The sequence below is a fragment of the Rattus rattus genome, chromosome 2 (assembly GCF_011064425.1).
Source record: "Rattus rattus isolate New Zealand chromosome 2, Rrattus_CSIRO_v1, whole genome shotgun sequence".
Classification (NCBI taxonomy): domain Eukaryota; kingdom Metazoa; phylum Chordata; class Mammalia; order Rodentia; family Muridae; genus Rattus; species Rattus rattus.
The window spans coordinates 215515983-215540902 of record NC_046155.1 but is presented as its reverse complement, the minus strand read 5'-3'; the positions used below and the strand labels follow the sequence as shown (position 1 = coordinate 215540902).

Sequence of the window (24920 nt, the reverse complement as noted above, 5' to 3'; positions counted from 1 at the left end):
TTAATCTCATTTCATCCATTTACTTTAAGGAGTTTAATAAGTACTTACATGGTATTTATGTACACAGCCTTATGCTCAAGCCGGGAATTTTGCTAATTGCTAGTAGACTTTATGGTTCTCATCCCCAAGGTCTGTCTAACAGCCACTAGCATTATTTGAACCAAACTATTCTAGTTGACTGTTAGTTAGTAATGTACAGCCCACATGTTAGTTGGTCATGTACAGACATTAGAGAGCAAATGAGACCAGCACCTGTGTTCACTCTGAGCCCAGCTTTGAACTAGGGTCTTACAGAGCAGATGCAGGTGGTATGTACTTTACAGGTGACTTGGCACAAAGAAGTGCAGTAAAGAACACAAGGATCAAAGGATAAGTGCACGTGTGATTAAAGAAAGTATCTCAAGATTGGCCCTCATTCCAAAGAGGAGAGTCAGAGCTCACTTTCTGCCATTGGCTGGTGACTGAATATAGAAGGTATCCCGTAGGATGCACTGGAGAGAAGTTCAAATGGATTCATTTATTCCTTTGAGAGAATAAGGGAGCATGGTTCTTTCACAACCTCAGTGGTGCTGCATTCTAAACCCAATGACCTCAGAAATAACCCTTTTCGGGCAGAATGAGGACTTTGGTGCTGAGAGGAGGCTCCGGGTACTCCTGAGCCATCTCTAGATGCCCCCTGAGTGGGAAAACTGGCGAGTGAACCTTAACCTGGGAATCTTAGCTGAACTCACCAGCTGTTCCTGACACAGCCATCTGAAGAGCACTTCTTTCTTATGAACTCTGTGAGGCATGTCATGTTGACATAATGTTTTCAAAATAAAATGGACATAATAACCAAATGTGGTTCTTTCCCTTCCACAGCATTTATCAGCATAGAAAGAAGGCCTTTTATGCGTCCAGTGGATCCGCCACCAATGGTAAGGCAGTGCGCCTCTCTCTCTCTCTCTCTCTCTGTTGTTAAAAACTAGTAAGAAACTACAGCATAGTACTAGCTAATGACATAAAATGCCTTGTTGAACTCTTTTAACTTCTCTTTTCCAAAGTTATAGCCTTACAAGAAAATCAACTTCCTGTCTTCCAATTAAACATTTAAACAATTAAAATTTTTGCTAAAACATAGGAAAATAAGATGCAATTTCTTATAGCCCTTATTTATTTTTTAACCTAAAATAATTTATACTTTTAATAATGTAAGTATATGATATAATATTTGCACTTAAAATGAGTTATTTTCTGGAATAGTGTTATTTAGAATGGATATTTTATAATAGTAAAAGATGTCCTTAATGCATCATTTCTCTTAAAGGTTATTTTGCTGTATTATTATGGAAGTGAATTTTTACCTTTTATCCCTTTTCTGCTAGTACTAGACAATGAAAAGCATTTGATTATAATATTTATTACAGTAACATACATAAAATGGTATTTCCTTTTAGTCTGCTTATATGAAATATACTAAGTAACTAGTTTCCAGTTGAGATTTTCATAAGATGATGTAATCTATACATCTGTTTTCCCTTCAATGTTATCTTCTCATCCCTTATATAAGTCCCAAGCACTTCACATAACTCACCATTTTCTATTGTGAGAAACCATTTTAAATGAAATAGACAATATTGAATTGTATTTTGTTATTTTCTTAATAGTTATCTCCTAGAAAATTGACTTCAGGTTTTTTTTATTTGATTAGTTTAATGTGTGAGTTAATGAGTTAAGTAAGGTATGGTATGTATAAGATGTTAGTCACCAATATAACCATAAAAAGTGTTCAACTGTAAGACTGCTCCAGCTTCCTTTAGAATTTATGCCAAGTTGTAGCCACAATGTTGTATACATTTTGTTCACTAGTAAAATTAGAAGCTTAATTTAGGAAAGTTGTTGTTTTAATGTATTTGAATAAAGTACTCAGCCCTTAGATTGTTTACATACTGTTATTTTAACCTTAAGAGCATTCCTATGGCACCGTGTTCTTATCTCTGTCAGAGCCTAATCCACATGAAATCAGGAGCAGTCGTGGTATTCATGGTTACGGTAATCGGACCATGCCCCCCAGAACACTCTGATGTTTTGATGCTGTTGCCTTGGGAGTCTTCTCTCCTGGCTGGTCATGAAATGGTAGATCTTAAGTATTCATACCATTTTTCCCCTCACATGTCTGGTCTGTATGTAAACTTCCCAAACCTGCAGCTTTCTTGTAGGTTTTCTGAAATAGGACCAGCTCCTGGTGCTCCTTTGCTACAAATTAAAGGATGTTCTGCCCACTGCGGCAGCCCTTCCACCTGCTGATGGTGTTGTCACTTCCCCACAGGGTCACAGGTCTGTTTGTTACCTGATACCCTGGGGTCCTTGGGTCAGATTAGCTCTGATTTTCACAGAAATATAGTTCTGCATAGCTTTTGTCCTTGAGTTCTTAAGTTGTTTAAGGGACAAACATGTTTATGGAAATGAAGTAATCAGTCCTTTAAAATTATCAAGATGAAATATTTGTAAATCCAAATCTTATATTCTTCTGACCTGAAGCAAGCCCATGCATTAGGCCACTCTTTTGTGCCTAAATCAAAATAAAAAGAGATTGCCAGGAGAGACTGGTGCTGGGCCCCAAGTGACTTCCTGGCCTTGTCTGGAAGCCTCAGTGCCATTATACCTACCTGTCACTCTCTCTCCTCCCTCTCACTCCTCGTGCCCAGGCAGTGCCTTGCAGAGGACTGGATGCCACTATGCCTGTTTACCCGGTGAGACAAGTGAGGAGCCGAGAGTTCTCAGGCCTCTGACCCCAAAAGGATGTGTTTCTCAGTTACTTATGTGCTGTGGGGAGATGGTGCTTATTTGCTTGTGTTGTTGAGTCACGTAAGAAATACAGAGCAGCCTGAAAATCAAAGCACCTCTGTCCTTCCCCTGTCACCCCTTTCCAGTTCACTTACTCACTTTCTATTTTCATTAGTTACGAGAACTCCCTTTTTGTGGGGCGGGGGTTGATGTCTCTGGCATACATAGCACCCCATTTTTGTACTACCTTTAGGAGAAATTGAAGGCTATGCCTGAATAGATCGATGGATTCCATCAAAGTGGCCCAGACCTCCCTTTTTACTTTGGGTGCTGACCTGGTGGTTGGCTTTAGAGCTCGGGTCTGACTCTGTGGCCTCACAGGCAGGCGAGTGCTCCACTGAGCTGTACTCCCAGCCCGGTACATGCCGTTCTTTATTTTGTTCACACCTAACAGACCGCTTCCAAGTTCTTTTTGCAAGAAAAGAATAAACAGAATAGAGATGAATTACTTAAGTATGCATATGTAAACTGTCCCTCAGTTGACTTGCATACTCACATTTTTGTTTGGGAGTATAACCTTTTCGCTTTTAAAGATGTGATAGAAAGTGGTCACTTCTGCCTCCCAGCAGTTAGCCCGACAATCTTGTATAACTAACCTGTTAGGCCTGCTTGTCCAGCATAGATTTGTACCTGGTATCCTAGGTCTGATGTGATGATTGACACTGACTCTAACTTTTCTTCCTGTTGACTGTTCTGATGAGCACTAGTCACGTGAACACTCTCCTGAAAGGCAGCGAGGCACAATTGGTTACATCAGTAGATTATATGAAAATAATTAGATTATGCCCTTTAGAGACTAGCCTCCCACCTGCTGAGAGCTGTGGCTGGTTGATGGTAAATCCTCAGCCTCAGGTCTTTCAGAGATCTTTGTCTGAACTCTGAGAGAGGCAGGTGTAAAAGTTAAGAGTTAAGTCAGCAAAGGTGTGAGTCCTTTATTTACCTTAAATGAAGGGCTTATTTGCAAATCAAAAAGAAACACCGCCCAGTAGAAGTAAATGTTCTTTGGGAACACAGTTAAAATATACTTGCTTTTTAATATGTTAGCATATGCTAGCCTAGGGTTTTATATTTTGTGGCATTAACACATAGTAAGCTGTGCGAAATATGTACATGGCTCCTAGTGATTGGAGTTTTATTTTAATCTCAATAAAATGATAATGCAAAATGCAAATAATATTCGTTGACCTATTCTGATTAATGACTTGAATTTTTGCAAATTCTGTTTTTCAGATCTGTAACAATTACTAATATGCATTGTTTGTAATTTGTTCAGCCATCCTATTACTGAAAACACATTTTCTTCTAACATACGGATTCATGGAAGTTTATAAAAATTGCAATTTATATTTTCTAAGAAGTTTATATTCACACATCTGCCACAATGTGTTCAGACAGAGCAGTCTAACTCCTTAGGCTTCCACCCATTGCGAAATACTTACTATTTGTCAAAGTAGCCCTTTCATCAGGAGGATTTAAATATCCTAGCTTGACTTGACATTTAAATGTTAGCTCCGCTATTGTTCTTACATTCATTCTTTAGCATTGGATTTTTATTGGCTTAACTGATTAATTTGTGTCATAACTTACTAGTAATAAACTATAATGTTTTAGACTTACTTTGTTACTCTTGAAATATTTGACATGTCAGAGTGTTGCTTGGCCTCAACACTAAATTTGTCCTTCAGTCTACTGGTTAACTCACACAAAGTCCATTTTATTGGGTCTGATTGGATTTTATGATCTCTCTTATTCTGCAACATTTTGAGTCATTGTTGCTATATTGTTATCATTCTTTAGCCCTTTATGTAGACAAAATTCCTACATATTATTTCACTGCACTTTGTGACTAATCCTTATATGTGTACTTGTGTAAAATACAACTGCTTCACATGCAATGTGTTATTTCTAGGTAAAATAGGATTTAAGTGAAATGTCTTGATTCAAAGGGCACATGTTATCTTCTCCAAAGAATAGCATTTTCCAGGAATTCATAGTATGAAAACTGAGGTGAACATGCCCCGCAAAACTCATAAACTAGGACCTGTGGCTGATCTCTTCCTGTAGGTAATTGCAGGGTGGAGAGGGAACATGGAAACTATAAGCTTTTATAACTTGCTGTAAAAGATCCTGTTTTCATTTATCAATGAAGTAGCAATTCAAAGCAGCTCTGCTAACATTTCCACTGAAAATCAAGTACACATGCAAAATAGGATGTCTTTTAATTCCGTGGATGGCTGCTCATAATGACCATTCTCATTAAGTGTCCTCACTGTGAATTATAAAGCCCGTGTGAATTTTCCCATTGTCACTTTGCTGACAGTTATGGTTTTCGAAGGTTTCCCTCCTCTTTGTGCTTTACTAAGTGTTTTTAGTCTATCAAACGTATTCTCATGTCTTTGGAGCACTGTAAAGTAACAATGGCATGAGCCTAATTGTAAAGTTACACCAGCAGATACACGGTGTACATGGGGAAACAGCATGGCAAGCACTATTCAAATACCAACCGGAACCAAACGAGCATGCGATACATGTCTTCACAAACTAGGAACATGCCTTTGACTATTTCTTACACGCATAAGAAAGGTGACCTATATACGCTAAGTCAGTATAAGATGACCAGCCAGGCTCAGAGCAATCATGGAAGGAACCCCATGGCACCACGGCAGTGTGCACACAAGCAGAGTACAGACAGGCCTGAATGCTGTTAAGAATCCCCAGGACTGAGTTAGAGTGAGTAAGTGCTAAACTGGATCTTACAAGAGGGACAGAATTTAATAAGTGATAGGACGTTCTAGACCAAGGCATCAGAGCAAGCAGAGATTACAGGAGGAAGTACACACAGTCTGACGGAAGGAGAGTAGATGAGGTGGGAGATGAGGAAAGGGTGCGTTGGAAGTGAGTCTACAGGTCTGGGTATTAGGTTAACAAATCATACTAAAACATTGAATTGGGAATAAATGACTGAGCAAATGCTGCTTTGAGAGGATTGCACTTAAAGCAGCTTTGAACTAAAAGCAGACAGCTGGGATAGGAAGGGTGTGAGTGTAGAGAAACTTGAGTTCACAGCTGAGGTGGTACAGTCTGAAGGGACCATGGCAGGGAGACTACAGACTACAGACTTGTCATTTACCCTTACTGAATTTCATCTCTTTCACTTAATTGTTTTGCACCTAATAGTAGCTTGAAAGTCGGCTCTTTCCAGTCTCTGGAATTGGCATGTTTTACAGTGCTGCTCTATGAATTCCCTGTTCAAAGCATTAGGAAGGTATGAAACAGACAGTGGCTACTGCTTTGGTTTTGGGCAACTTAGGGTTTTCAGTCTTTTGTTTGAGGTTATTATTGAATGGTATTTGCAATTTTATTTTGTGTTTAACAAAGTTTTAACTGCATATCTTTTAAAACATTATTTAGTAGTTAGTTAAAATTTATCTTTTGTGAAAAGCAAAATTAAATTTGATCTTTTTAAAGAAGTATCAAAATATTCTACAACAGAAATCAAACAATAGTAGATATGTTGTTAAGTGATGAAAACATTCTTTTTTATTGGATATTTTATATATTTACATTTCAAATGTTATTCCCTTTCCCAATTTCCCCTCCTGGAACCCCCTATCCCACCCTCCCTCCCCCTGCTTCTATAAGGGTGCTCCCCCATCCACCTACCCACCCACTCCTGCCTTCCCCTTCTGGCATTCCCCTAAACTGGGGCAACTAGCCTTCCAGGAACCAAGGGCAATGCGCAACAAGGCCATCCTCTGCTACATAAGCAGGGCTGGAGCCATAGGTCCCTCCATGTGTAGTCTTTGGTTGGTGGTTTAGTCCCTGAGAGCTCTGGGGATCTGGTTGGTTGATAATGTTGTTCTTTCTATGGGTTGCAAACACCCTTCAGCTCCTTGAGTCATTTCTCTAACTCCTCCAATGGGGACCTTGTTCTCAGTCAATGGTTGGCTTAGAACATCCACCTCTTTATTTGTCATGCTCTGGCAGAGCCTCTCAGGAGACAGCTATATCAGGCTCCTGTCAGCATGCACTTCTTGGCATCCAAAATAATGTCTGGGTGTTGTGTCTGTATATGGGCTGTATCCCCAGGTGAGGCAGTCTCTGGATGGCCTTTCCTTCAGTCTCTGCTCCACACTTTGTCTTCGTATTTCCTCCTGTGAGTATTTTGTTCCCCCTTCTAAAAAGGACTGAAGCATCTTTGGTCTTCTTCTTGAGCTTCATGATTTCTGTGAATTGTATCTTGGGTATTCCTAGCTTTTGGAGCTAATATCCACTTATCAGTGAGTACACACCATGTGTGTTCTTTTGAGACTGGGTTACCTCACTCAGGATGATATTTTCTAGTTCCATTCATTTCCCTGAGAATGTCATTGAGTCATGTTTTTAATAGCTGAGTAGTACTCCATTGTGTAGATGTAACACATTTTCTGTATTCTTTCCTCTGTTGAAGGACACCTGGGTTCTTTCCAGCTTCTGGTATAATAAGGCTGCCATGAACATAGTGGAGCCTGTGTCTTTGTTATATGTTGGAACATCTTTTGGGTATATTCCCAGGAGTGATATAGCTGGGTCCTCAGGCAGTTCAATGTCCAATTTTCTGAAGAACCACCAGACTGATTTCCAGAATGGTTGTACCAGTCTGCAATCACACCAACAATGGAGGAGTGTTCCTCTTTCTCCACATCCTCGCCAGCATCTGCTATCACCTGAGTTTTTGATCTTAGCCATTCTCACTGGTGTGAGGTGGAATCTCAGGGTTGTTTTGATTTGAATTTCCCTGATGGCTAAGGATGTTGAACATTTCTTTAGGTGCTTTTCAGTTATTCGATATTCCTCAGCTGAGAATTCTTTGTTTAGCTCTTACCCCATTTTTAATAGGGTTGTTTGGTTCTCTGGAGTCTAACTTCTTGAGTTCTTTGTATATATTAGATATTAGCCCTCTATCAGATATAGGATTGATAAAGATCTTTTCCCAATCTGTTGGTTGCCTTTTTATCCTATTGACAGTGTCTTTTGCCTTATAGAAGCTTTGCAATTTTATGAAGTCCCATTTGTCAATTCTTGGTCTTAGAGAGCATAAGCCATTGGTGTTTTGTTCATGAAATTCTCCCCTGTGCTCATGTGTTCAAGATTCTTCCCCACTTCCTCTTCTATTAGTTTGAGTGTATCTGGTTTTATAAGGAGGTCCTTGATCCACTTGGACTTGAGCTTTGTACAAAGATATGAGTGGATTGATTTTCATTCTTCTATAGGCTGACCACCAGTTGAACCAGTACCATTTGTTGAAAATGCTGTCTTTTTTCCACTGGATGGTTTTAGCTCCTTTGTCAAATATCAAGTGCCCATAGGTGTGTGGGTTCATTTCTGGGTCTTCAATTCTATTCCACTGACCTACTTGCCTATCTCTGTACCAATACCAAGCAGTTTTTATCACTATTGCTCTGTAATACAGTTTGAGGTCAGGGATGATGATTCCCCCAGAGTCTTTTATTGTTGAGAATAGTTTTCACTATCCTGTGTTTTTTGTTATTCCAAATGAATTTGCGAATTGCTCTTTCCAACTCTATGAAGAATTGAGTTGGAGTTTTGATGGGGATTGCATTGAATCTGTAGATTGCTTTTGGCAAGATGGCCATCTTTACTATATTAATCCTGCCAATCCATGAGCATGGGAGATCTTTCCATCTTTTGAGATCTTCTTCAATTTTTTTCTTCAGAGACTTGAAGTTCTTGTCATACAGATCTTTCACTTGCTTGTTTTGAGTCACACTGAGGTATTTTATGTTATTTGTGACTATTGTGAAGGGCCTTTATTCCCTAATTTCCTTCTCAGTTTGTTTATCCTTTGAGTAGAGGAAGGCTACCGATTTGAGTTAATTTTATACCCAGCCACATTGCTGAAGTTGTTTATCAGGTTTAGGAGTTCTATGGTGGAATTTTTGAGGTTACTTAAGTACACTATCATATCATCTGAAAATAGTGATATTTTGACTTCTTCCTTTCCAATTTGTATCCCTTTGACTTCCTTTTGTTGTCTGATTGCTCTGGCGAAGACTTCGAGTACTATATTGAATAGGTAGGGAGAGAGTGGACAGCCTTGTCTAGTCCCTGATTTTAGTCAGATTGCTTCAAGTTTCTCTCCATTTAGTTTGATGTTGGCTACTGGTTTGCTGCGTATTACTTTTACTATGTTTAGGTATGGACCTTGGATTCCTGATCTTTCCAAGATGTTTAACATGAAGGGGTGTTGAATTTTGTCAAATGCTTTCTCAGCATCTAATGAGATGATCATGTGTTTGAGATTGAATTTGTTTATATAGTGGATTATGTTGATGGATTTCTGTATATTGAACCATCCCTGCATCCCTGGGATGAAGCCTTCTTGATCATGATGGATGATCATTTTGATGTGTTTTTTGATTCAGTTTTGAGAATTTTATTGAGTATTTTTGCATCAAAAACGTTCTTTAGAAAGGAAAACTCTTGCCTGGCAGTTGTGGCACACACCTTTAACCCTAGCACTTGGGAAACAGAGGCAAGAGGATCTCTATGAGTTGGAGGCCAGACTGGTCTACATATCCAGTTCCAGTACAGCCTGGGCTACACAGAAAAACCCTGTCTTGAAGAAAGAAAAGAAAGGAAAGGAACACATTAACATGAAATATTTCTTATTTTAGGGTAAATGATGTAATCAAAGGGTATCAAACTAGAGACAGACAGAGGACACAGCTTTAGTGATAGAACCTAGCATTTGTAAGACCCTAGGTTTGTCCCCAGTCTTGGAAAATAAATAAATAAGGACTATCAAGTTAGTACTGTATTGTCTTCCACGACCAATGTTCAGACAGTAGGTTTCCTTTTTCCTTTTTCTTGTTGACAAATATGAGCTGACCAGGCTCTGACTTGCTGGGTGCTCCTTACTCTTCCCTCCTCAACCAGCAGCAGGGATGGCAGCATGGCTGTAAGGACACCACACCCTTTGGTAGATTCGCTGGATGCTTAGAGATGGTGACAAACTCCTTTTAAAAAAGCTTTTTCTGTGACTGTACTGGACATGAGAAAGCTTTCTGGTCACCATGCCTCTGACTGCTGATCCCTGAGTCCACAGGAGGCAGGCTTCTCTAGGGATGCCTGGGGGATTTAAAGCGTATTTTATGAATATGTAAATAAAGTATAATTATTTTCAGATATATTGTTGGAGTTAACAGATCCATATATAAGGCCATCTTTATAACTTAGAGGGTTCTACAGAAATATTTTACTTGAAATATTAGTCCTCTATGATTTGAACAGTTTTTGGAAAGTTGAATAGCAACACTTACCTCCAACATACTGGGTACTTTCTGTGTACCGTGCACTGTATAAGGCATTTCTTGTAAGTGATTTCATTTTTTCTATCACAATTCTATAAAATAAGGGTAATCTCATTAACATCATTTGCCAAGAAGAAACTTGAGGCAGTGTTTTAAGGTCATCTAGAAACACTTTAATTTAATGTATTAATGAGTTATGGCAGCCATTGTAAAGCCTATAACATTAACTCTAAAAGCAGAATCAACCGACATTAATAAATAACTAAAATCCTACTGCACAAGGCAGATTTTCTGGAAATCATGAATTATTCAGGTAACAACAACAGTTAGTCCTGTAAAATATTTGAAATTCTTTTTAAAGTCTGCTACATGATGTCTGTCATCGCTTCTGACCTGCATAACATCACTGTAATGTGTAATGTTTCTGAGGTAGTTGGAGAACCGTGGCAGCAGACTAGGTCACTGAGCACCATCACAAACACTGATCAGAGCCCTACTGGAGAAGGACCGTGAAGACCTTGACTTGGAGCATAGCCCAGTTCAAGCGCCTTCCTGGGAAGCTCCCTAAGAGAGCTGTTTTCTGAATAGTTGTAAAGCATTCTGTCAACCCACCAAGAAGCTTCAAGCAGATGGTGATCTTGAGATTAGTGGATATAATCTAGGTGACTTCCTAGGAACAGTGGCCTTGGGTTTTCAGTAGCTGAGGGGTGAGAGACACATCAGTCAGAGTAACCTGGATGTGAGAAGGGGATCTTGGGTTTGGGGGGAAGAACGGGCCCAGAAGCTGTGGTTTTTCTAGTGCACAGGCACAGTCACCTGTGACCTTGAGAAAGGAAATTACAGACACCTGCTGCCCTGCAGCCCTGCACCCACATGCCACAGACAGCTGTCTGAAGACTCGTGGAGGGATGAGAGGTAGTTATGAGTGTCTCCAGGGAGGGAGAGGGGATAGGCCTCCTGCACTCTTCCTGGAGGTCTGTTTTGAAAGCTCACTAAAACATTTGCATCTAATACCTAAATGTGAATGATTCCACAGCTGGTATTCTGATCTCAACTATTGTTTTCATTTTACTCAAGAAAAAAAAATTCATCAATATCTAGGGTGTTGTCATTTGAGAACCTACAGAAAACAAAACTAAAAATAAGTGTTGCTCAATACTCCTGTCTTCTCTGTGGCCTTCCCATTCGCTCCAGTTTTCTATCCCAGTACTAAGACCAGTTCATTCCTACAAACAACCCTTGGTGATTATTAGGCTCCTGTAGTTCCTGGTGTCCCCCACATGCTGCTTTCTCTGTCCATTATACTCTATGATCCGGCCTCTCATACTTACTTCCTGGCCTGAAGCTAGGCTCCCCTCTCTGACATTCTTGTAATTTTAACAGTACTGTTGCTTGCTTATCATAGGCAACTTTACCTCCCATAACAATTATGTGAGTTATAGCTATAATTTTTATAACAGCTCCATTTTGATAGGCTTCCATTGCATACATATTTAGTGTGTGTATGTATGCGTATGTATGTATATATGTGTGTGTATGTATGTGTATGTGTGTGTATGTGTGTGTATGTGTGTATGTATGTATGTGTATATGTATGTGTATGTGTGTATGTATATATGTATGTGTGTATGTATGTGTGTGTATGTGTATGTATGTATGTATGAATGTATTTATGTCTCTGACTGAGCTGGCTGGCTTTCGAGGCTACCTTGGAGTAGCCAAGGAAGTGTTGTAAGTAAGGCAGGTTAATGCTTTAGGCAGGTGACTATTGTCTTTTACCAGTATTTAGCAATGTTTACTAAATACATAATCCTCAAATTGTTACAAACTTTTATTTAGTTTTTAGAATTTTGGTTACTGTCTGCAGTTTGTGACAGTCTTCTTACCGTTTGACAAGAACACCCTGTTTTTATTATTTCATGTCACCAGAAGCTCTTCCTTACTCCTTTATTTTGGAGGTGAGAGTCTTTCCTATCTCAACTGCTATTTCTTATTTTCTGTTCTGTCATTTAACATACTGTTCGGTAAGTTTGAGAGTCTCCCACTCAGAAGTGTCTACCTCCCTGTTTGTCATAATAAGAATTAGATGCCTACAGTTTTTTCTGTAAGATTATTCAATTTTTCTGCTATATCTTTATCTTCTTCCCAGCTACATCAAATACTCACCTGTGTGTGCATGAACATATCTAGGAAAGTTTAGTCCTTTTGCTTTAGGGCTGTGGTAAGATAGGGCAAATGGAGAAAGTATTGTCCAAAAGAAGCTGCTCGCCTCACTGCAGCTGGGAAGAGAGATTAGGAAAGAGGCCAGTATCAGTATCCCAAAATTCCTTTCGAGGGAAAGCCGCCATTGCGTTTCCCTTGTTAGAAGGTCCATGGCAGGGTAGTGTCAGAGACTGGGGCTGCCTTTGCACTCATGCTCCATTTACTCTCCATAGACTGCATCTGATGACTGTAACATTGGCCATTAGGTTGCAAAACATTGACTTGGAGTGGCACAGAAATTCACCGGATAGCTTTAGTCATCATGTAAAAATAAACCTTCACATGTAAAGTGCTTTATTTTTGAAATCCAAAGTAAAATTCATTAGCTTCCATATACATTTGTGTTAGAGAATTCCCAAAAATGGTAAACTCATGAGGGATTTCTCAGTGTTAATAATTATTAAGGACTTCTCTGCTGTAAAGATTGCACCCACAGAACAGAAGATTTTACAACTTGTATATAACCACAAATAAGGCCAAATCATTATCAGTATATTAAAGGCTCTAACGTAGTTTTAAGTCTATAAATGTTGTTCTTTTGGAATAATTATTTGAAACATGTAGTAAAATTCTAAAGTTGAAAGAAATGTACCAGGAACGGTTCCACACACTTATTTTAAAGTCATACAAACCAGATGTTTTGTGATGTTCTTTATCTTGGAACTCTTCTTGATTCTAGTTTTATATTCTTTTGATTTACTCATGGTTGTTGTTTTATCTGAATGTAATTTAAACCAAATGTTTTCAAGCACTTCTTAGATAGAATGTTTCTGGTTTGTGTGTTCCAACACTGTAGAGCATGACAGCGACAGTGTTTGTCTCGTGGGAGACAGTGTGCTTTGCACAGTTATTCGCTTCCTTGTCTCTGAGTCCTTATCTATTATTATCTAGATAAGATTAGATAAAAGTAGCAGGACCTGGATTACTCTTACAAATATTCTCAGGACTCTCTCATATACTAATATCAATAATTAGAAGAAGATCGGTAGATCGGTTCTGCCACACTGTTCTAGGAATTGGGTATGTGTTTGTTGACTCTTCTTATGAAGGAAAATAGACTCCAGTGTCACTATGTGGAAAGGGGTCGTCCTATAACACTTAATAATGGGTTCCTATACAGTTCAAGATTTATCATTAAATTTTCTTTTCATATATTTTAACCTCTTACTTCTGTTTTAATAGCAAAGACACAATATTCCCTAATTAGTACTAGAAAACAACTTTCTCAAAGTTTATTTAAGTTTAAGGTAAATACTAAAAAGTAGTTTAAGTTTCATCTTTTGTTACTTAATTGGTACTAACCTGCCAGTAACCATTACAAGTACCTGTACACATTTGACTGAATGCCCATATGCCCATACATAGGACAGAGGACCATCAGAGAGTGGCCAGCACAAATAGCAGGATTGGAAAACTTCACATTTTTGATAACCATAGTAGAATGGCATGGGTGGAATAATTAACACCATCATATCTTGGCTTTGAGGCAACTCAGCTGTAAAGCCGTCTCTTAAATCATTCTGACAAAACGTAAAAGTAGTCCTGGAAAGGGTCAAGATGAGCTTAGCTCGCTGCATGGCACATGGTCCAGCTCACACCAAAGGGACACAAGAAAAACCAGCTAATTTGCAAAGCAAAACGCACATTCCATAGTTCTTGGGTGGGGGCTGCAGAGTTGGTAAGTAAAACAAACATCGTTCTCTGGAAGTTCTCAAGGCCAGAAGTGTGAGGTGAATCGATGAAGGAGAAGCATGGAGGGATGGGAGAGGGACGTGTCGCACTGGTGATGTGTTGCACAGGCTTCAGGCTGGCAGAGCAGAGGGCTCCAGTGATTATGAAGCCAACTGAAGCCCTGTTTCCGGAGAGTGTGCTCATATGTAAGAATTTATTCTGCGTAGCTTGGCTTGCTGAATTGCCTGAGGACATTATGATACTGACTATTGACTTTGTTCTAGATAAAAGTACAAGGAGCAGCCGAACTGCTGAACTTAGCTGTTCAGTGTTCCTACAAGGGTCGTTGAGACTCCTTTAGAGATCGCTATAATGATGTTTAATTTCCTGGAATATGTTACAAAGAAAATTCTACCTAGCATCTTATAATAACCAGCCTAACTTAAAAAAATACAAAACTGTATCCAATAGTTACTGCTGTTAAGACTGAAAAAAATGAAGCCCCAGTTGAAGCAGTACACACCCATAATCCAAGGTTTGGGGGAATTCAAAGAATCAGTTCAAAGCCAACACGGGATACACAGTAAAACCCTGCCTCAAAGCCTCTGACTAGAGATGTAGCTCAGTGGTGAGCTCTTGCAAAGCACGTGTAAGGCCCTGTGACTTCCCCCAGTACTCATGCCTCTGTCAAAAGAAGGAAAAGAGAAAGGAGAGAGTCAAACAGAGCAAATGACAACCTAACTGAGTCCCACCATTAGGGAGACTGAGGCAGAAGAATTACTTACAAAAATTTGAGAACATTTGTTCCTGGGTAACATAGTAATACGTGGTCTTAACTAACAGACAGACAAACCGAAGCAAAACTCCTGGCCCTTCACTCAAGTGTGCTCAATCAACTTGGCTCTGAGAAATAGACAAAACTCTGTTTCAGATATCCACAGTCCTCACTTAGGGTGGTACAGAAGGGTACCCATATAGATGTTCTGTCTTCCAGCATAATATTCAATTAATTGTATGGAATGTTCAACACATTATTGTGAGTAGACTAATGTTAAATAATTGTCCAAGTGTAGGCTTAATACGAATTCTTAAAGTTCAGTATGTCAGGATAAGCCATGCTACCAGATAGATTGGGTATATTGAATACACTTTGCAATTAATGATAATTCAATTTACAGGCCAAAGACCATCTGTATATAGACAAAGTAGATTTTATGAAGCCTTTCATTTCCCAGACCTTAGATTACCAACCTAAACACACTAGCACATATCTGTAAACATGTGTTATAGAAAGATTCCATGACTATTCTTTCAGCTCAAGAACCAAATCTTATTGCAGAAAACATACATGCAGGGGACATAAATACACAATGTCCTACAAAGATGCAGGGGGCACACACACACACACACACACACACACAGTGTCCTACATGCATGCATTGTGGTTACACACCAAGTGGAGTGTACAGGAGGCAGTCATTGAGAGCCTTCCTAGCGGACTATTCACATGGAGACCTGCCGTAACAAGAGAATGGGCCAGATACTGTTCACTGGGGAAACCTCTTGTTGGGATTTCGTCTATTGTGGTTTGCTTGGTTTTTGTTGTTGTTTTTACAGTTTTGCTTAAATACTCAGATAGTAAAATCTTGTAGCTGGAAAGGTCATGATTTATTTCTAATTTACTACCAAATTCAACCAAAGAGTCCGTGGTTTCAAATGAGAAACTATGGGCATTTTAGATATGAACACATCCTTGAATACCACACCAACAGCTCCTCCTGAGCCACATCCTTTCTGTCATGGCCTGCCAGCATGAGGAACAGTCTAACAAAGATCAGACCCACTGCTGGAACATAGACTGTTGATGTGACAGGCACTCCATCGCCTTGCTGTGCAACAGGTCTGCCTGAGCGTCAACACTACCATGGTGGCATGTCCCAGGAACTGCCCATTGCTTTAGGGCATAGACTCTCAACCCTCCTAACACTGTGACCCTTGAACACAGGTCATCATGAACACAGGACCCCCAACCATAAAACTGTCTTTGTTGCTACTTCGTAATGATATGACGTGCTGCACTGGATATTCATTCAGTAACCAGTGGGCTCTACCATTAGCGGTGTAGTGGGCTCTACCATTAGAGGTGTAGTGGGCTCTACCATTAGCGGTGTAGTGGGCTCTACCATTAGAGGTATAGTGGGCTCTACCATTAGCGGTGTAGTGGGCTCTACCATTAGCGGTGTAGTGGGCTCTACCATTAGAGGTGTAGTGGGCTCTACCATTAGCGGTGTAGTGGGCTCTACCATTAGAGGTGTAGTGGGCTCTACCATTAGCGGTGTAGTGGGCTCTACCATTAGCGGTGTAGTGGGCTCTACCATTAGCGGTGTAGTGGGCTCTACCATTAGCGGTGTAGTGGGCTCTACCATTAGAGGTGTAGTGGGCTCTACCATTAGAGGTGTAGTGGGCAATCTCACGCTAGGCCCTGTCTCTCAAGAGATTCTTTCATTGATGGATGCTTATAAAAACTTAGTGAAAGCTAATATCTGTTATTAATATATCTACTATCAGTCATTGATACATTAATATCAGTCATTGATATATTAATAATCTATTACCGGTATGTGTTAATGTAGCATATAGTATCAGTTTGTGAACGCTAATTGTGAGTGGTCCACACGATGACATAAACCTGTGAGTCTTTGTAAATGATACATGTGCCTAAGACTGAGTCCCTGCTGTCCTGAAGACCACACATGGCCACTGTAGTCCTGGGACATATGTCATCAGACAGACCCCCAAAGCAGACTAACTTACTTCAGCTTCCCTTGCTGTGGGCCCACACAATTCTGGGCTTCACCATATTGAACTACTTGGGGGTTCCTCTTTCCTGCACTTAAACATTCCATAGAGAAACTGGCTGAGACACACACCCATACAGCTAATGTTTTCATTATTCTCTCTTCTCCTGCACAGTCTGCATGAGGTGCCTCTTCTAGAAATGGTCTCACTAACCACTGCTAGTGGAGCACCGTGCACATTAGGGTTTAAATACTGCTTTGGTGAAAGAGTCCATGAACCTAGTTACAAAGGGACTGCAGTGGTGTGCTTTCATGACACAGTTATGTAATACATACACTTTGAAGCCTTGCTTAGGAAAAATGGTAAAGTAAGCATAGTCATGCACATACATGCCATGTACATACATGCCATGCACATACATGCCATGCACATACATGTCACTCTGCCCTACTCTGTACAGTGCACCAGATCTGGGTGGACTCCACTCACCTTGGAGATGCTAGAAAGGACTTTTAAACACCTCTGCCATGCAACAGCACTATTTCTGACTTGTGGGTTTTTTTTTCTTTAAAGAAAATGAATCAAATATAAGGCATAGTGTAAGAGGATTGTCTAGGGCCTTTCCTCTTAATTCTCGGCTAGTGAAGATCAGCCTTTAAAGGTCAGTCAGGAGAGTTATGTTGTTGACATGAAAATAGCAAAAGCTGTGTCATGAAAAGTTTCTCTCAAAAAGAGACTCGAGCAGTAAACTCAGAGATGATAACAGAATTATTTCATCAAGGTGTCCCATTGAGCTCTTCTTTTTTTGTAACGTTGATAACCTGCATTTTTTTTTCTTTCAGGTGCATCTGTTTAGCACAGAGAACAGGGCCTAAAGGAGTATTATAAAGTGCTTCAGGGAATGGTGTGTTGTGGGTTGTTTTTTTTTTTTTTTAATTTGCCTTGTACTTTCAAACTTTAACATCTGGTATTTTGAAGCTAATCGTGGTGTGTGGAGTGTTCTTAGCCATTTCTCAATCCCACAGTCTTTTATCTTGCTTCTCCTGCTGTGTTCCCACCACCCCTGATCCTATTAGCAACCCCTGAGACAGCCTCAGACTTGCCAAAGTCCTGCTTTGGTTTCAGCTGCTCTTCTGCAAGAGGAAGTGAGTGTTGGGGCTTTTTCTGTGGCACAGTTGTGATAAAGCTGTGGTGGTCTTATCTCTCTCGTAGGTAGTGGCTCTTTATGACTACACAGCGAGCCGATCAGATGAACTAACCATCCATCGCGGAGACATTATCCGAGTGTTCTTCAAAGATAACGAAGACTGGTGGTACGGCAGCTTAGGAAAGGGGCAGGAAGGGTTCTTTCCAGCTAATCATGTGGCCAGTGAGAGTAAGTGCACGCTGTCTTCCTCGTACACTAAGACGATATAACTGAGCCCAAGGTTTGATCATTTTCTACCCTTTAATGTATGCATTGTCTGTGTGGCCATTGCTTATGTTTGGCGTGGAACATTTTTCATCCTCATGATGGGAAAAGCTAAAAGGGTGCCACACTAGTGTACCAGAGAGCTACTGGGCTCCGAGATTGGAACGCCTGCCGACCTCCCTTGTCATGCCTAGGACCCTGCAGCCGCTGCTGCCTCAGCTCCTTGCCCCCATCTTCTGCACTCTGCCTGCAGTCCTGTCAGCTCTGCTCCCACCACAGGGACTCTTGGCTGACCAGCCTTGTAAAACCTCTGATCCCTCAGCTCCCACTCTGCCTGTGTGTACCTCAGCTCTAGCCAGGCTCCTGCTGCAGCAGGAGTCATTAGATGAGAGCACGCAGAGTTCCTACTGAGGCAGATGTGAAAGGGAAGCCACTTCATCTAGATGTAGCCTAGCATGGCAGTAGCATTCCATCTGAAAGCTGAAACTCGAGCTACTGCGGAGAGCCTGAGGAGAGGTGAGCTGTTGTGGAGAGGGCACGCAGTAGTGCTGTTTCTCCAGAACATGTCCTGGTTGCCCGTCCTAGTAGCCTGCCCCGATTGCCACTGCTGGCCTGGTGGCATGCTGGGAGAGCCAGCCCAGTGCACTCTGGCAGCAGACCTCTAGCCACGCCAGCTTTATGCTGACCTCTGGGGCTTCACCTTTGAATAAGGACATGGGCTGTGGCAGGTAAGCTTTCTCACAGGGACACTGATGTATGTGGTAGTGCTTCTGAGTTTAAATGAAGTAGGAACACTCTTTTGAATATTTATTGCCTTTTGTTTCTGCAAACAATTACTTATTCCTAATAGTTGATTTTCATGTTAGTCTTTGAAGCCCTGTTTAAAACAAATTATGACTGAACAAATATACTATTAATAACTGGTTTAAATTCCAAAATTTGAGGGTAAAGGAATATTTTTTAAAAATTAAAAGGAGAAAGAAGAATGTCTTCCTTGATTGCCATGCTAGGCTTCATCTAGATGAAGTGACTTCCCTTTAATGTCCCCCTTTACTGCCCACTGCTCCTTCCCAGAGCTGTACTCTGGTCTGTGTCTTACTGCAGCTCCCTTCCTCAGCTTGTCTGTTGCCTCAGCAAACTCCTCCCCTTAAAAGAGCCGAGGAGTGCAGAAATTAACCCACTTATCTCTCCTACAACACGATTTTTAGCTTTCTATTTGTCCCTGGTTTGTGTATTCTCTAAGGAGCTAGTAGCTCGTAAACTTTCGCAGAGGTGCATTCTTTGGCTAAAGAAAATGCCTACTGGAGAAAGCTTTAGGCAGAGTGAGAGGAAGTTGTTTTAGGACAAGGTAGCTCCCAGGTAGACTTAAGACAACTTTCAAGTCCTCTCCCACATGCTCAACACTTGTGACTTCCTGACTGGCATAAACATCCAAATGTCCCTCAGCGCTGGTGCAGGCCACAGCTGAGCTGCAGAGTAGCAGCTGCTGTTGACAAGCACGGCTGTGTGCACTCTCGCTGGAGGGTGTCTGCTGATGACCTGGAGTTAGAGCCCGACCCATCCACACCAGTGAGAGCATTGCCGATTGGCTTTTACTTGACAGTATACAAAGATCATGTTCTGCAGAAATAAACCCATAGGCTTCCTGCTTCAGAGGCCACAGACATTTGATTTGCAATGAGCTAAAATCTAAGAAAATTTATTTTCCTCATCTAGTAACCCTCCTGCAGTGGCAGTCGATGGAGTTGTACAGAGTCGGTTCCTTAAGTCACGACTGTCCTGCAATTACCATTTCTTACTGCGTCCTAGAAGCGTCCACGCTGTCGGTAGTCCCCCTCCCCTTGTTGTGAGAGCCTTGTGTGGATAAGAACAAACAGGAGGAGGACCTCAGAGTACCTGAGAGTTCAATACCGGAGCCGAGCCCCACAGCGCAGAAGGTCCTTCTCTCCCTTCATCCTACTTGTTGCCTGAATTAACAAAAATGCAACTGCATTTCAGCATTAACAGGGAAAATGACCCTCAGCAGCATGTTCTGTCCTAAACATAGTGGGGACGATTGTCCTTGATCTTTATCTGAAGCCACATACGCACAGCAAGTGTGAGAGAGTCTATATGTGAACAGAATCTGTTCCCACTGTTCAACTGGAAATGGCAAAACAGAAAGAGGACAGCGGTCTCTTGCTCCACAGTCTGATTGTGTGTTGTGAGCCACTGGAAAGAAAGTCTGTCTGTTTCTCTTAATCACAGCCAGCACCCTTTTCTCCATAGCAGACAGAAGCCTAAGAGTAATGCCAACCCATACCCACATGGATGAATACCTCAGAGTCTTATATGTACAATTTCAGCTAAATATATCTTCGGAATTTCTCAATTCCAAATTGTTCTTAATTAAAACAGATTTTCATTTTAGCCCTTGAAGATTCCCAGTGGCTTTTTACATACACACACTTCATGTGGATAGATTATATAGGTTATCGTCTCAGATTTAAGTGGTTTTAAGTTTAAACCTTACATATGATCCTGAATCCATGTTTAGTCGCTCTCTGTTCCCCAGTCACCCTTGCAGGCACAGTGCCAACTGTTTCTCAGAGCATGACGCTTCGTCCTCCATTTAGGGCTCCCGTCCCCAGCTCGCTCTCTGTTATTAGCTGCCTTCTAGAGGCCAACGGTCCACAACCTATGACTCTCACCCCCTTTGGAGGTCACCTAAGGCCATTGGAAAACACGGATATTTCATTACAATTCAGAACAGTAGCAAAATTACACTTATGAAGTAGTAACATAGTAACTTCATAGCTGCAGGTCACCACATCGTGAGCAACTGTATTAAGGGGTGCAGCGTTAGGAAGGGTGAGAGCCTCTGCTGTAGGTAGACGAGTTCCTTGAGAAGAGTGATCGTGTTGCTACCTAACATAACCTTGCCTGCATTAGGTTCCTGTAACTGTGTCCTGAGAGCATCTAAGGTAAGCATATGTGTGACAGCACAGGAAGGGACTGGTGCCTTCTGATGTCTAAAACCTTCACAAGGAAAGCCTTTCAGTCATAACCATCCGGTCAGACTACAACCCACCTTACAGTGAGTGCCATGTCACTTGCTGTTACATCAAAGAATTGAATGTCAGTATCTTACATTTCCTTGTCTGCCCTCTGTTGTAGTTTGTCCTTGGTGGAAGAACTGCTCGTAGGTTAACTGAATTCCTTCCTTAATTCCAGCACTGTACCGAGACTCGCCCCCAAAGGTAAAGGAGCGGTCCCCTCCTTTAACTCCCAAGGAGAAAACTAAAATGGAAAAGCCTCCAGCTTCTCGAAAGGTACGTATCATCAGGAATGGGTGCTGTGTGGTACTTTGATTTTCAGTCTGTATAATCTTTATTTTTCATGCTTATAATCTTCCAGTGTTTACATTGTTAACTTCTTTTGGTCTGGGCACCAGTGAGAAATATATAAAGCGAACATTACAGCCATTTTCCAGATAAGGAAACCAAGGAGGCTCAGAGAGGATAAAGTCCTAAACCCCACCCCGCAGCCTGTAATGGCCCAGCCCAGAAGTGGAGCTGTGACTTTAAGGGCAGCTGTCCACGCTAGGGTTGCATCTAGAAGGTACCCATTGGAGCTAGAGGTCACAAGAGCCCACGAGCACAGATGCTCTATCCCTCTAAGGCAGTTCCTTTCACCTGATAGTGATTGAAGACATTTTCAGCCGTTCTCAGCCAGAGAAATGCCATTGCCTTTTAAAGTCTGTGTCATCAGAAGTAATGGTTCTTCTGAGAGTAGTAATTCCTATGGGTGTTGCTTATTAGACCTATTCTATTCTGTGATGTTAGCTCCTTTCTTAGGTCAAGAAACCCATTATTTCTTGACTAGAAGTAGTGTGTGTATGTGTGCGTGTACGTGTATATAAATATCTAATATATGATACATAAACAAATATATATTGTGTGTATCATTCTAATGCCATGGTAAAAGGTTTGGGCAGTTGAGCATGATCAGTATGTGTTCAGCATGTGGTTACATTGAATGCTGAGTCAGCATGCAGTTCCTTAGTCCTTCCATACTGACACAGTGCTTAGCCCCCAATGAAGCAGTCACTAATGGCTTGACAGGCTGCTGGTCAGCCACCTGTGAGCCTCAACAGACTCTCGGAACTAGGATAGAGTAATACACATTGTGTTACAAGTGTGTTGGCAACACGTGGGAACAAAGCCTTTCGTTCTGTCCTGGGAAGGCCAGGAATGGTTTCCAGGGGAAAAATGCATGGCCTGAAGCTTCTAGGATTTAAAAAGTAGTGCTACATGAAGTTAGGACAAAACAAAGAGGGAGAAGTTGAATATGGCATGGTACACTATGATTGCGTCTGGGAAATCGAGGCTCAGAGGGGAAAAGTTAGAGAAGACATGGAGACCCTGAGCTACAAGCAGCCCAGTGCCCTCGGCTAACATGCTTAGATTTTATCTCCAGATAAGGGGTCCCCTGGAGGAGATGACCCGGGAAATGATATGAAAGGATTTCCAAGTTAAAAAGATAGAGCGCTAGCATAAGGGATAAGTGTTAGCATAGAGGCAACTACACTTGGCATTCAGAAGCCCGTTAGGGACACGGAGATGAAATACACATGACTGAACTGGAGGGGCGGCAGGCAAGCCGGGACTTCCACTGGTTTGGTGAACCTAGGATGATGCTGAGGTCTCTGGGTCACTATGTGAGTAAGCATGCGACAGGACTACATTGTGGATGAGCTAGGGAGAGCTGGAGTACAGGGCGAGGAGGCTAGGCAGTGAGAGTCGATGAGCTCAGTCTGTATGCCAGTGATCCCAGGTAGAAATGCTCCCAAGCATCCAGAAGGCAGAACTGGAGTTGGAGAGGAAGTGTAGTTCCTCCAAAGCCACATGGAGAGGAATTGGTGTAGTTTGGGCACTGACTGGAAAGCAGAGTCTGTGGTCAAGTTCGTGGCCCTGAGTGTGGCCTGTCGAGACCAAAGAGAAGGAAGGCAAAGGCAGAAGCCAGCTGAGAGTAATACCAAGGGAGCCAAAGCCTGGAAATGCAGATGGCGGACATGCCCACAGCCAAGGGTGAAGCAAAGGACACATCCAGGCATGTCCAGCTCCTTGACATTGTGACACTACCTTGCTGTCTACAAAGTTCCTGCTGAAAACCATGCAGACAGGTTACCAAAAGCAAACAACCACAAACACACAAACCTCCAATGATTTGTTTAAATAAGTTTACAGGCCTGTATTAGATACCCCTCATAGCTGTCCGTGGGCTACACGCCTGCCAGCCAAACGGTTGGATTACTTGGTACTGCTGAGCATCCAGTAGTGGGGAGGACTCTGATAAGTTTGCACCAGGACCAAAGTAACAAGCAAGTGGAAGCCACTCTCACAGTGGCACTTCAGAGACGGGAGGGACTGGAGGGGGCGGTTGCTGAGGAAAACCAGTGTCAGGTTATTTTCAAGGATTAAAGAGATACAGACTGATAAGCTGTGGGGCAAATGCAGGAAAGGATAGATTATGAAAGATGAAGAATAGTTGTTTGATTATAGAAAGACAAACTGAGAGCTGAATCCTGGCATAGACCAGGGCTTCTCAGCTGATAGTGATTTTACCTCCCATTTGGCAGTGCCTGGAGTTTTGTTCTTACAGCAGCTCTAAGAAAGGGGCAGGATGCTGTGGGCTTCTCAACAGTATTTAGAGCTCATCACTTACTCTTCTGCAACAGAAGAGAACTGACTAGCAAAATATGTCAGCAGTCAAGCTTAGAGCAGCACCCCTTTCAGATGGAGGGGGATAAAGTCAAAGTCTAGAAATAAACGAGTGAGAGATTTCCTGCTTGATTCACTAGATGGGAGAAAACGGAGAAGCAGAAGAAGCTGGCAGACTTAGAAAGCCAGGTTCCCCATAAAGCTACAGGAAGATACCCATTTTGCTATTCAACATTGGACTTATGAAATTAGGCAAACTTGTCATAGTCGGAGGCTGTTGTAACAAATATGCAGTAGTTTCGAATGGCTTAACTAACAAATAAGTCTCACAGCGTGGTAAGCTCAAGATCAAGATGCTAGTTAGATGTGGTGTCTGTTGAGGGCTCACCCTCTGGTTTGCAGCTCCATTGCAACTTCATGGGGCAGAGGAGACAGGGAAGAGTGTGTCCTCTTTTGAAAAGCACAAATCCCATTTAAGACTCTATCCTTATCACGTCCTTACCGCCAGGAGCCACCATGGCGAGGCGTAGAGACCCAGCATGGGAGTTCTGAAAGATAACCTCCTCAACTCAGCAGTTGATACTGATTCCCTAGATGAGTCAATGCAGCGAATCCGTGTTAGCATGGCCAAGAGTGCAGCAGCAAGGCTTTGGGTTAGTATGAACTGCAGTGAAAAAGGGCGACACCTTACTCCATTTATTCTGTGTCAGTCAGATGCTAGGAGTTATCTATACTGCTCCTGTGAAGTGGCCTTGTCGTTCCTTTTCCTGATGGGCCTGTGTTCCCTGTTCCTCAGGTGGACTCAGTGCATCGTGTCTTAGTTTAATGTTGCAGTTGTGACCTCCATGCTGCAGACGTACCTTTACACTCTCCTCCCAGCAGACATGCACCATACTCACTCTTCAGATGGCCAGCGTAGCACAAAGGCTGTTCCAG

The 24920-nt window shown here is 41.7% G+C and overlaps 1 protein-coding gene across 5 annotated transcripts in view; it reads left to right on the top strand.

The window, feature by feature from the left end:
* Ahi1 (Abelson helper integration site 1) overlaps window positions 1–24920 on the top strand; it is a 132361-nt gene that overhangs the window by 85159 nt on the left and 22282 nt on the right. For all 5 annotated transcript variants that reach the window (XR_004386990.1, XM_032894927.1, XM_032894926.1 and 2 more), the window contains 3 exons: window positions 862–917; window positions 18084–18246; window positions 21496–21593. Coding sequence is in view for 4 of the 5 variants with exons in the window: in XM_032894927.1 (XP_032750818.1) it covers window positions 862–917; window positions 18084–18246; window positions 21496–21593 (317 nt within the window). In the remaining variant the exon portion in view is untranslated. The remainder of the gene's footprint in view (window positions 1–861; window positions 918–18083; window positions 18247–21495; window positions 21594–24920) is intronic.